Source organism: Lactuca virosa, chromosome 3 (genome assembly GCF_052849685.1).
Source record: "Lactuca virosa cultivar CGN04683 chromosome 3, Lactuca_virosa_CGN04683_v6, whole genome shotgun sequence".
Lineage (NCBI taxonomy): Eukaryota > Viridiplantae > Streptophyta > Magnoliopsida > Asterales > Asteraceae > Lactuca > Lactuca virosa.
The window spans coordinates 22,329,074-22,341,304 of record NC_136428.1 but is presented as its reverse complement, the minus strand read 5'-3'; the positions used below and the strand labels follow the sequence as shown (position 1 = coordinate 22,341,304).

Sequence of the window (12,231 nt, the reverse complement as noted above, 5' to 3'; positions counted from 1 at the left end):
GGAATCTCGGGGCTTCGAGGCTTGCTTAGGGTTCGAGACTTGATACCAGGGCTTTAGGGGTTGTATATGAGCTTATGGGAGTGGAGAATGTGAAAGAGAATGAAAATTGGGGTGAAAAAGTGTAAAATTTCGGAAGCCCTCGCATGCATATATATAGTCCGAAGGTTCGGACCCGAAGCTATGTGAAGCTGACACGCGTCGGACAGGTGGCTTACTTCGGACCGAAGGCTCGCAAGGTGCTAGGCTCGGATTGGACCAACCCTCGGTCCAATGGGAAGGAGACACGTATGCGAAGGAGATGTCCGAGGTGCTGTCCGGGGTGTCTCCGGGGTGTCTTCATGCGAAGTTGTTGGCTTCTAAGTGGGCCTCGGCTGCGGTCCAATCAGGAGGTGCCACGCATGGATTCGGTCCACTCAGCGGCTGCCACGTGTCACTTGCGAAATTGCCCGGTTTTGCTATTTTTCTTTATTTTTGTGCCAAAACTTGCGAAAATCATAACTTTCGCATACGAGCTCCGTTTTTGGCGTTCTTTATATGCACGCGTAGGTAAAATCATACTCTACGACTTTTGTTTAGACTTCGTCTGCTAAATTTGATTTATTTTTAATATTATTATTTTAAACAGACCGGGACGGGAATCCGTTAAAAATTCATAACTTCTTCATCCGACGTCCGTTTTCGTCTGTCTTTTTACCGTTGTACTACTACAGACGAGACCTTCAATTCTCGTTTAGGTTGTGTCGGCTAAAAATCGCTCGATCTTTCTTTCGAGTTTTTAGCTGTACACTGCTATACTGAAACTTAGAAAAATCATAACTTCCTTATACGAAGTCAGATTTTTTCGTTCTTTTTATGAAAGTTCTCGGTTTAACATAAACTACAACTTTCATTTAGATTGTAAAGGCTAAAAAGCCTTTTATCGAAAATTCAGTTTTTACACTGAACAGTGTTTTGTTGGTTTTGTCGCGGATTTTCGATTAGTCATAACTTCTTCGTTATAACTCGAATTTTAGTGTTCTTTATGTTTTTGGAAACCTTGTTACAATCTCTATCACTTGGTTCATCCCAATCGAGATTGCTAAATAATTTATTTTTGAGGGTCAATTATGTAAATATGCACATTATGCTAAAATTTCTCTTTATTATTATAAAAAGAACTACACATTGACCTAAACTATTACATAGGTTTGAAATTACGATTTGTTACAGGGTACCATCAGATGAGGGTCAGAGATGATGATGTACAGAAGACAGCCTGCGGGACTCGATATGACCATTACGAGTTCGTGGTGATGCCATTTGGGCTCACTAATGCACCAACAACGTTCATGGATCTCATGAACCGAGATTACAAGCCGATGCTGGATCGGTCTGTGATTGTATTCATCGATGATATACGGGTCTACTCCAATACCAAGGAGCAGCATGAGGATCATTTGCGGATGGTTCTGGAGACCCTGAGGAGGGAGAGGCTTTATGCCAAGTTATCCAAGTGTGAGTTCTGGCTGCAGGAGGTGCAATATTTGGGGCACATCATCAACCAGAAGGGTATATTGGTCGACCCGACCAAGATCGATGACGTAATGCGGTGGGAGGTTCCGAGGACCGCATCTGAGATTCGGAGTTTCTTAGGTATTGCAGGATACTATCGGAGATTTATCCAAAATTTCTCCAAGATTGCAATGCCTTTGACCCGTTTGACAAAGAAGAAATGTGACCTTTCGGTGGGGGCCTGATCAGCAGTTGGATTTTGAGACTCTGAGGAAGAGATTGTGTGAGGCCTCGATTCTCGCACTCCCTAAGGGTTTGGATGATTTTGTGGTTTATTGTGACGCCTCCATTTCGGGTTTGGGAGCGGTTGTTATGTAGAGGGGTCACATGATTGCTTACGCTTCGAGACAGCTGAAGCCTCATGAGGCGAACTACCCTACGCATGATTTGGAGTTGGGGGGCCATGGTTTTTGCCCTCAAGATTTGGAGACACTATTTGTATGGGGTTCAGTGTTCCATGACGCGAATTTATTATAAAAGGTTTTATTTACATTAGACACATAATCCTTATCATCACTCTAAAAAGTTATACGCCAGTTCTAATACATTAATTATACATTTAGAATCCTTAACACATAAAATTTCCAAATCAAGGTCGGCAACATACATTAAATCTAGTCAAGTAATAGCACTTTAGGTAGGAAACTTAAGGCATTCTATAATATAAATCATTTAGCACATAACATAAAATTAGGCATCTTATTCTAAAGTAAGCTAGTGTTAATGTCAATTCATGTATACTACCTAAAATATATTAGGCACACACCTCACAATCATTGTATATCATTCTAAGTTTAAGTCTATAAATCCTTATAATTCCTAGTTTGCTTAAACTAATGCGTTGATACCAACTGTAGCATCCTCATTTTCACGGCCAATTTAAAACTTTTTCTTTATGCTTATTTAATTCAGAGTATTACTTTTTATTGCAGAATTTGTTCCAAAACATTATTTCAATATGAGATAATAAAGCATTTCCGAAGAAATGATTTTCGTTAATATTGAAAACCTTGGGATTTCATCATCAATACAGACAACATAAGAATAAGTTATTTATACATGCCTTATGACATTTATTCATACTAATGGCCTACATACTCCTAAAATCTCTCATCATGCATGTGCTTTCGTACCGTTATATGTGATACAAAGAAACTGAGTAGGTCAGGCTTGAGAGTGTGGTGAGCACATAGGGTTTTCAACCCATAATAATTAAGTTCTTTAATTATATGTTTCACATCAAATAATTTCACCTGATTACCATGTTCCCGTTATTCTTACTTCCTGATCCTAAAATTCTGATCTCATGGGACCTATCCTAAGGATCATCGTAAGTAACGAATAGACAATATCGCTTTGGGAATTCTTTTACAAATATATGTCAACAAGGCAACCATAGGGGGAGGATAGAGTATATCAAATGAACAAATGGTTCATTAACACCTACATGTTGCGAGCCTACCAGCGTTCCACTAGATTGTCTAGAAAAGTCTGTGGTAGTCATTTATACTCTGCTAGATGATTGGTTCATCAATAAGCTAGTACTATAGCAGTCATGACCTCTCATCATCATTTCATCTTTCATCAATCATCACTACCCATAATATTCTATATATAAAAATACATATGCGATTAAATCAAGTAAAAATCATAATATTTCATCTAACACAGATATCCAGAAATCCATATAATAAACACATATATCATTTAATCATCTAGATACTTATATCTATGTGTAAGATGAAAGTAGATATGCATTCACTTGCTAAATTTGATAACTCGAAATTTGGGTAGCGCTTCGCCTATCACTTTAGCTTTTTCCTTTGATGTGACATAGGTATACATATTACTAAGTCTTAGTCTTATATTCATTATAATTAATGATAGTCTAGATTCCTCAATAATCTCAATGTCTACTGATCTATAGCTGATAATGAGCAATCAGGTAAGATCATATCGAAGGTAGGGTGCATTTGGTATGCATAGTATACTGTTTGGAAATCCCACTATAAACACCTCACTAAATCTAGCTTAGACATCACCCCCGTAAGTAGATCAATCAGTATTTTGATATGGAATCATTGATTAATCTTATTTATAGATTCATAATAATGAATATGAATATAAATATCAGTCACACTTGAATTAAGATAAGTGCAACTTAACTTACAAAGATTTTTCCGATGAAAAGTCGGAAATTGCATTGGCAGAACTCCGATCCGAGAGCTTCTAATTGTTGGGCCTAGATACCCAGAGATTTGCTAAGCTAAGAAACTTCGAATCCTTGAAGAAAGACCTTAAAAACAGGGCATAAGAAGGAGATTTTCCAGAGAGAGGTTTGGAAAAGGTGTGAGGAGGAAATGATGCCGAATAGGGTTTATATAGGCGTATTTTTGATTGGCGCGCCACGCCCTGGCCTGGTCGGCCTCCTTCCTTGCGACATGTGGCACGTTCTAACGAGTCCTACGTCAGTGACTTCTAGAAGCTCCGGCGCGTTGCGCCCAACGCCATAAGCGCACGAACTTTTCAGATTTTCAAAAATTCATATCTTCCTCATACAAGTTCCGTTTTCGACGATCTTTATATCCACACGTAGCTATCGACAAGTACTATAATTTTCATTTAGATTACTTAAGCTAATAGGCAACCCATCTCCGATTCACTATTTACGACGCACTTTTCCATATCGGGTTGAACACAAAACTTCAAAGGATCATAACTTCTTCATACGAAGACAGATTTGAACGTTTTTTTTTATATGTACATAATCACCATCACGATCACTTCAACTTTTATTTAGATTATTTTTCATAAATAATATTTTATTTTGACGCTTATTTTAGCTCTAATAGTTATGCTATTTTATAAACTTATATATATATATATATATATATATATATATATATATATATATATATATATATATATATACACACACACACACATAAATCACATATACTCAAATGATTATCTTTTATTATTCATAAAAAGGTTACAATTGTTGACCGTCGTCAATCAGATATTTATTAATGCCTAGTGAGAAACGTAGACGTTACAACATTGTATAGGGGTGATCGAGACTGCAAATGATCCAACCCTAGAGGCTTGAGTGTGTTTAAATAGCCCCAAAACCCTAAAAACACAATTAGCCCACTAGGCCGGAAGCACACCACCCTTTTTAAGAGGAGTTATGTGCTTCTTGCGAATAATTCATGATTTTTAGATTTTCAGCAAATGCGATAAATGGCTTCCTGCTTTGCCCCATCCTTCTACTTTCTTATGGACTACAAAACCCTCAATTTAAGAGTGGAAAAACACCATCAGAAATAGGATGTTACAAAAACAAAGATCTGTTGGTAACTCATGCTGTACCCACGATCCGACCAATTCTTGAATTCTCCCTGACCACGAAGGACTCCGATGGATCCATGAGAAACGCAACGAGAAAACTTCCTAGCCACAAACACTTCAATGGACCTGGCCCAAAACCTCGCATACTCGAACCATATATTCTTTTGACTCATTGTACTGAAACCACAAAAATGGAACAGACTGATGACCCTCCAATCAGAATACCCAGTTCCCCCACTTAGGGTTCGAACAACCACCAATTAACGTCTGCAAACAATTAGTTAACTTTATAAGCATTTATTAGATACAAATGTTTATTAGCTTATGTGATGACCAAATTGAGCTTTTTAAAAAAATGTTTAAATTAGCTTATGGTGTCAAAAAAACTATAAGCTAACAATTTTTTTAAAAGTATTTGAATTAACTTACATGGTGATAAAAAACTATAAGTTGATAAATTCTTTATTTAACAAATGTTTTTGGTTTAACTTATACGATGACAAAATGCTATAAATTGGTAAAGTTATAAAAAAGTGGTTAAATTAGTTTATATATATAAAATGCCAAAATAGCCATGTTTATATATTTAACTAATTAGTATTTTCACATATAATATTTTATATAATAATATTAAATTATAAATAAGCTATAAAGGTTAGATTTTAATGCGGGTATTATAGTATTTTTATATTTATAAATAAATGAACCGTAAAAAATAACTTTTTAAAATGATAAATTTTTTTTAAAAGTGTTTATCAGCTTTATAAATACTTTTTTTAAGTCTTTGTTTTTTAAAAAACTAACAACTCAATAACCAATTATCAGACTTAATCCAAAATACCTATGTATATCGATTTGTTTATGTGGAGATTGTCATCTAAAGGTAATCAGAAAGGGCAGAGCTCCCGTTTCATCCGCTTTCAAAATTTATATGAAAATACTGCCTAATCGAAAGAGAACAAACCCCACCCCAAAACTTATTCGAAAATTCGTTTCTTCTGCATTCAAAATCAGTCAAAAATTTCACATCATATCAAGACATTGAAGACCATTAGTAAGTGTATCTACCCAGTACCCACCCAATCGCCTCAAAACCCTTTTGCATTTCTTCTTCTAGGATCTCCTGCTCTTCACCCACTTCTCTTCCTAACTGCATCGCTTTCTCTCCCGATTTGGATTCACCCCTGTTTGGGGAAACAAATTCAGGTTATTAATTACAAACCCTTTTATCGACCTTTCGCCAGATTATCTATTTGATCTGCTAATTTCTTAAATGAATTGTAATTCTCGGATCAATTGATTCTCTATTTCTAGGTCTAATTTTGACCATTCTGCATGTGTACAGTCTAACCCTTGTGACATCTCGTTGAATTGAGTACTTCAAGTCTGAACATTGTATGCATTTTCTGTTACTCTATGAATCAGATAGTTATAGTTTGTTTTCAAGCTTTACTTTTATATCGGTATCCAAGTATTCTTCATTTTTGTATTCAATACCTTAGACACCGCACTTATCGTACATCTGCTTCCAAATCGAAGCCCGTAGATGTTTGGATAGATCTTTATCATTGATGCAAATATATTTTCTTAATATTCAAGTTTTGATTTTTACACTTGTAACACTGAAGTATATTACAGTTTTCAATAATCTCTAAATTGATCCCGATTTCTTATGCTTCCTAGGTTCAAATTGACGAACCATTTGTATGAAGTTATTTCTGCCAAGTTTCTAGCTTTCTGATGAACGTGAAGGTAGATGATGGATATCAGATTGCTATATTGAAATACTAGATTCATCTTGTTAGCTGGCAATGAGCAGGTCACCTTCATTTACAGCCAGGACAGAATCCAATGCATTTGTGGATCCAGAATCCGTACAAAAATGGATTGTTGCATTTTGCATAATTAGATTCGATCTTGAACAAGGTCAACTCATTGAAGAATGTTATCCACCTGGTTGTCTTACCCCTGAAGAAGAACTCGACATTGCTTTCAGTTCATTCCCTGATTCAGTATCCCAACACCATAACCGATCAAGCATCCATGATTCCATGTTCTTCTTCAGAACACAAAGGCGAGGGAATTTTCCAGGTGAAAAGACACATAAAAAGCCGAATGAATCTCGATCCAAATACTTATACGGTTTTGTATTCAATAGACAAAGACACGATGAGAGACTGAAACGAGGTGGCGAACAGAAATCAGTGGTGATTCTGTCACGAAGTCCATATTCCAGTTTATTTAAACCTTTATTACAAATCATGGGTCCTTTGTATTTTGATGTTGGAAGGAAAGCCATTGATTATATTGCTGGTTCTATGTCAACATGGTCTTCACCATTACCCGGTCAACTCATGGAGCTTCCTATAGGAAACGCAACACTTAAAGTCAACCTGCCACCTGTCCATAGCTTGTCATTCGATGGTGAGGTGGCATTTGAAGAGTCTGCTTCCTCCATGGCCCCACTTCTTCCTACAAATCAATCAATCCCACATGGCCTCTTTCACGATTCAGATGTATTCGGGATTTTTCGTGGGCTTTTACTACAACTTTGGTTATTATGGGAACTGTTATTAATTGGTGAGCCTATATTGATTATAGCACCAACACCCCCACAGTGCTGTGAAGCTGTTGCTAGTTTAATAAGTCTAGCTGCCCCACTTTTCATCAGTGTTGACTTTCGCCCGTATTTCACTATCCACGACCCGTATTTTGCCCGTTTGAATTCCCTTCAAGAAGGCGAAACTTTCCCTCCAATTCTTTTAGGGGTCACGAATCTTTTCTTCTTGAAATCTCTTCGTAATGTACCTCACATTGTCTCTGTTGGAAGCCCGGCTCCGAATTCGGGCAGGGTCGGTTTTTCTTCACGGGCATCCACGGGCAGGCTTTCGGGCAGGCCGGAAGGGTTTAACTTTCCAAATCTGAAGAAGTTTTCTCCTTCGAATTTATTAAGTGCTGTGAAGTTAAGGAGAGATGGGCCACTTTGTCTTATGACAGAACACAAGGAAGCTATCTGGAGTAGTTACATGCCAATTACTAAACCAGACACATCTATTTTGAATAGGCTTGTTGATGCTGGATTGTCTCCAAGGGTAGAAGAGTCAATGTCGGTTGTTAATAATGAGATACTTCGTCGCCATTTCTTGGAGCTTACTACAAATTTTTTAGCTCCATTTGGCCCTTATTTTAGAGTTAATACGCCTTCTGTGGGGTCATCTCCTTTTCTTGATCCACCTCCTTTAACTGCTTTTGATGGTGATGAATTTCTTGCAAGCTTATCCACTAGAGGTCCTGGGAAGTTTTTATCCAAGAGGATGAGGTCTAATTGGCTAGATCTCTACAGGTATATTTGATATTTTTATTCTGTAGCATAATTGATATCCCATGAAATATGTTGATGTGTTGGAACATTTTATATAAAAGTTTGATGTGTACTTTTGAAGGCGATTCATGAAAGGGCATAACTTTAAACCATGGTTTCAAAGAAAGCGAGCTGTAGCTGAACAAGAACAACATAGATTATGGAGGCAAGCAAGAATGCATGCTGACATCCGAGAATTCATTTCCAGATCATCTGAATTGGAAATTGTTGAGAAATTCCATGCAATCGAAAGGCATCTTCTTTTTGAAATGCAGGCATGCATCATATCTTTGTCTTGTTGACTTGAGGCTATTTTTTTTTTAGGTATGAGTTTATATAAACGAAGTTAATTTCTGTGCAGCAATCTGAAAAGTCGGTTGATAATTCAGAAGCAACATGGCATAAACTTAAAGGAGATTTGCAGGTGGTTTTCAATGTCCTTCCTAAAGACATGCAACATCTCCTCCTTATGAACCCAGAAAGAGCAACCCTTTTACAATGACACTTGTCTTTCACTTTCACCATTGCTACCTGTATCTGTATGCTTTACAACTTCAACACATCATCTTTATTCTAGGTCAGTTGCTTGCTATACCTGTCACCAACAACTTTCATTTTATATGGTGTTAAGATAATTCACAAGTTATTGATTTTCATTCCTTGATGGAATTGATAAATCAACTTTTTTTGCATATAGTATGCAGTTTATTTAGCAATACATCTTATTTCTATGAAAAAAAACATTTTTTTGTTTCTTTATATAAATTTAATTTCATTTAGTATTTTAAGTGTACATAACAAACAGCATGTTTAAATTTTCAAGCAAACCAAACATGATAATGGAATGTAATGATAAGCCCTAACTTTGGGCATGTGGTGTTACAAATAACTTTGAACATTGTTTTAAGTTGATTCAGAACTTACATACAGACATATATATATATATATATATATATATATATATATATATATATATATATATATATATATATATATATATATATATATATATCTCAGATAACTGAAGGCATAATCAACACAGCTAATTGGCGAATGTGAACCATCTTTTTTGGGTATTATAAGATAAGGCAACATGTATTATTATGTAATAGTTATTGCGATATGAGATGCATATCTAACGAATTTGTGTTCTAGAATCAGATAATGGTATATTCTTTAAACCATGTTCATTACTTATTTTTATTTTAGGAATTAGGATATTGGTTTTCTCATGTTTTAACTCGGACAGTCCCTATTATTTGGTTTTATTGCGTTGTTGGTCCCTGACAAATGTAAATTTACTTTTATACCCTTTAAAATTTTTTAAACTATCTAAATTATTTATTTTAAATTTTAAGTATTATAATAAAATTAAATGAAATATCAAATCTCACCACATCCCTTTTTTATCCCAAACCCTCATTTTAACGTCATCGTTGTTTTCTCCAAACCCTATTCTCCGATTGCAGCATCTGCCATATCTCCGGTAAGACACCCCAACCCATCGGCAAGTAAGTGAGCTTTCTTCCCTCTCATCCTTCTTATCTGTTAGAGAACCCCATTTGAAAACCTCTCTCCACCACAACTACCCTGTCGGAGGTTAAAAGAAAACAAAATTTGCAGGTTTGATGAAGACACAGATTTTACGAGAGACGAGAGGTGAAGCGTTGTAGAGATGAGAGGAGAAGTGTGGTTGTCTAACAGATCTTCACTGATTAATTCCGATTAGGGTTTGCGGTGGGAACGAGAGTCGGCTAGTGTTCATGGTCACCGACATCGGGTTGCTCCAGCTTCACTCCTCTCCTCTTGTGTTTTCCCCTCATCTACCAAGGAAACCAGATACATAAAATGAGTTATGTTTAATGGTTGATTGTGGATATAACAAATTTGGAAGAACAACTAGTTTTGTGAATTTTATTAGATTTAGGATGATTGTGATTTGGAACTGATGATAATACAGAGGTTTGTTCTCAAGAACCCTAAGTAATCAACCCCAAAATCACGTTTCTATGTTATTTTTCTGGATTTTATGGCACCACGTTTGAAATCAGAGAAGAAAGTGGTGGTGTAGATTCGGCCGGTGGCGATCCGAGTTGATGAAACGAATGTGGGTTTCATCGGAGAAGAAGGTTGTTACATGTAGATGAGGATCTTCGACTGAAATGAAAAAAAAGGGAACGAAATCAGACACCCAGTATGAATAGGGTAAAGGGGTTGGGCCTTATTAATTTTTAATATATTAAATAATAAACAAGCAATAAAATATTTAAAAAGAAAATTAATAAGGGTATAAATGTCATTTCAGGTGTGGTAAGGACTAAATCCGAAATAAAAACAAATAATAGGGACCATCCGAGTTAAAAAAAGTTAAACAAATAATAGGGACCATCCGAGTTAAAAAAAGTTCTTAGGGACCATCTGTGCAGATTACTACAAACCACAGGGACCATTCATGTAATTTACCCTTGTTTTTAATTCCATTGAAAATCTTACTTTCTATTCTGAGTGAGTACAACAAAAAAATTTAACTATGTGATAATAATTCTTTTTATTTTGTATTTGGCTAAATGCATGAAATACTTTCTATTTTGATGATTATTGAAGTTGTTTTGATGATTATTGAAGTTGTTTTAATATACTTTCTGCTATGTTTTTTGTTATGTAGTATATATATTCCAGCAACATTGTTCCAAAAAAATCATCTCATGATTTGCAACCTGAAAATGGAAACTTCTATAAGGTTGTATTTTCTTTGTTTTGTGGGATGTATTTTTCTAAGATTTTACCCTGAATGTAAGGAAACTTAAAGCTAACCTAATTCCCCTCAAAAAAAATTACAAAAAATGTTACATGGTTATTGCATAATATATAGAGAACAAATCTCTCAATTGCAATAGACCCAACACTTGACTTTTTTTTTTTTTTTTTTTTTTTTTTTTTCTTTTTTGGTTCCTTTACATGGTTATTTTATTTACTTTTATTAGTTGGATTTATACTCCACAAATAGATATTGTTACACCTTTACCTAAACAAATAAGAACTATCTATCTCAATTCCGAAAAAGATTTAATGTTTAGTTTAATACATAATTGAGTAAAAATAGTAAATTACTTATCAAAATATCTTAACGCAAACAACACTAATTATATACTTCATATAAAATTCTTTAAGGGGGTGTGTGAGTTGGCATTACGAACTAATTATCTTATTATATTGTTTTTAAAAGAAGGTCCACTTTCAGTGCACTGATAAAAAAAAACTTCATTACCCTTGTGAAAAATTTGACTTTCAATGCATTTGAGAAAAAAAAATCGTTGAAGTTGGCTCATTTTCTTTGTGTTTTTGGGTAGAGTGCCAGCGGCGGCCAAATTATTCTTTGTAAAATGTAAAGAAATGATAGACGAAACTTTTTTTATACACACAAAATTAGTACTTTTTTTATATAGTTTTATAAAAAAAATAGATATGTAAAAAAATGAGTTCTTACAACCTTAAATGCATAAAAACGAATAAGTATAAAAAAGTTAGAAAACCGATCTATAAAAACAAATTAACAAAAAACATTAATTTTTGAAAACGGAAAAATATTGAAAAATATACATAAAAAATAAATAAAAGGACATAGTGGAACAAGCATAAAAAAGTTATATAATTATAAAAAAAATGTACAAAAAAAAGTTCCGTTTACTAAATTTGAAATTAATCTATTGATTAAATATAGAAATCGTCAGAAACCAGAGTATCTTTTAATTAACTGTCATAAATGCTACATTTTAAATATTTTATATAAACTTACTGATATACAATAAAAAAGTAAATAAAAATAAACAGAAATACAATTGATTACCTCATAACTCTATCTTCTAAAAAAAATATCTAAACCAGATTTTCTAAAAAATGTAGGAAGAAAAGACAAAAGGATAAAGAGAAAGAAAACGACAAAAAAAGGTATTAAAACTTCACTATGA

At 34.7% G+C, this 12,231-nt stretch overlaps 1 protein-coding gene across 9 annotated transcripts; it reads left to right on the top strand.

The window, feature by feature from the left end:
• Positions 1-5,769: 5,769 nt before the first annotated feature.
• Positions 5,770-10,278, top strand: LOC145165334 (polarity axis stabilization protein). 9 transcript variants are annotated; one of them, XR_013740026.1, is made up of 6 exons: positions 5,770-6,108; positions 6,586-8,245; positions 8,346-8,538; positions 8,625-8,840; positions 9,733-9,774; positions 9,887-10,278. XR_013740026.1 is itself a non-coding variant. In XM_079084051.1 (4 exons), exons 2-4 carry the CDS (start codon positions 6,714-6,716, stop codon positions 8,763-8,765), a joined length of 1,866 nt encoding a protein of 621 aa, XP_078940177.1. In that variant the 5' UTR covers positions 5,770-6,108; positions 6,586-6,713; the 3' UTR covers positions 8,766-9,152. The 9 variants fall into 9 exon arrangements, 1 of the variants encoding a protein (XP_078940177.1); XR_013740028.1 differs by having other exon boundaries at positions 9,733-9,778; XR_013740027.1 differs by having other exon boundaries at positions 9,281-9,749.
• Positions 10,279-12,231: the final 1,953 nt, after the last annotated feature.

What these genes read in the sequence shown, in the direction of transcription:
- LOC145165334 (XM_079084051.1), top strand. Translation starts at nt 6,714, where the DNA reads ATGAGCAGGTCACCTTCATTTACAGCCAGGACAGAATCCAATGCATTT. An exon ending in AATTGGCTAGATCTCTACAG is followed by an intron (nt 8,246 to 8,345) that starts GTATATTTGATA and finishes GTACTTTTGAAG; the next exon opens with GCGATTCATGAAAGGGCATA. An exon ending in ATCTTCTTTTTGAAATGCAG is followed by an intron (nt 8,539 to 8,624) that starts GCATGCATCATA and finishes ATTTCTGTGCAG; the next exon opens with CAATCTGAAAAGTCGGTTGA.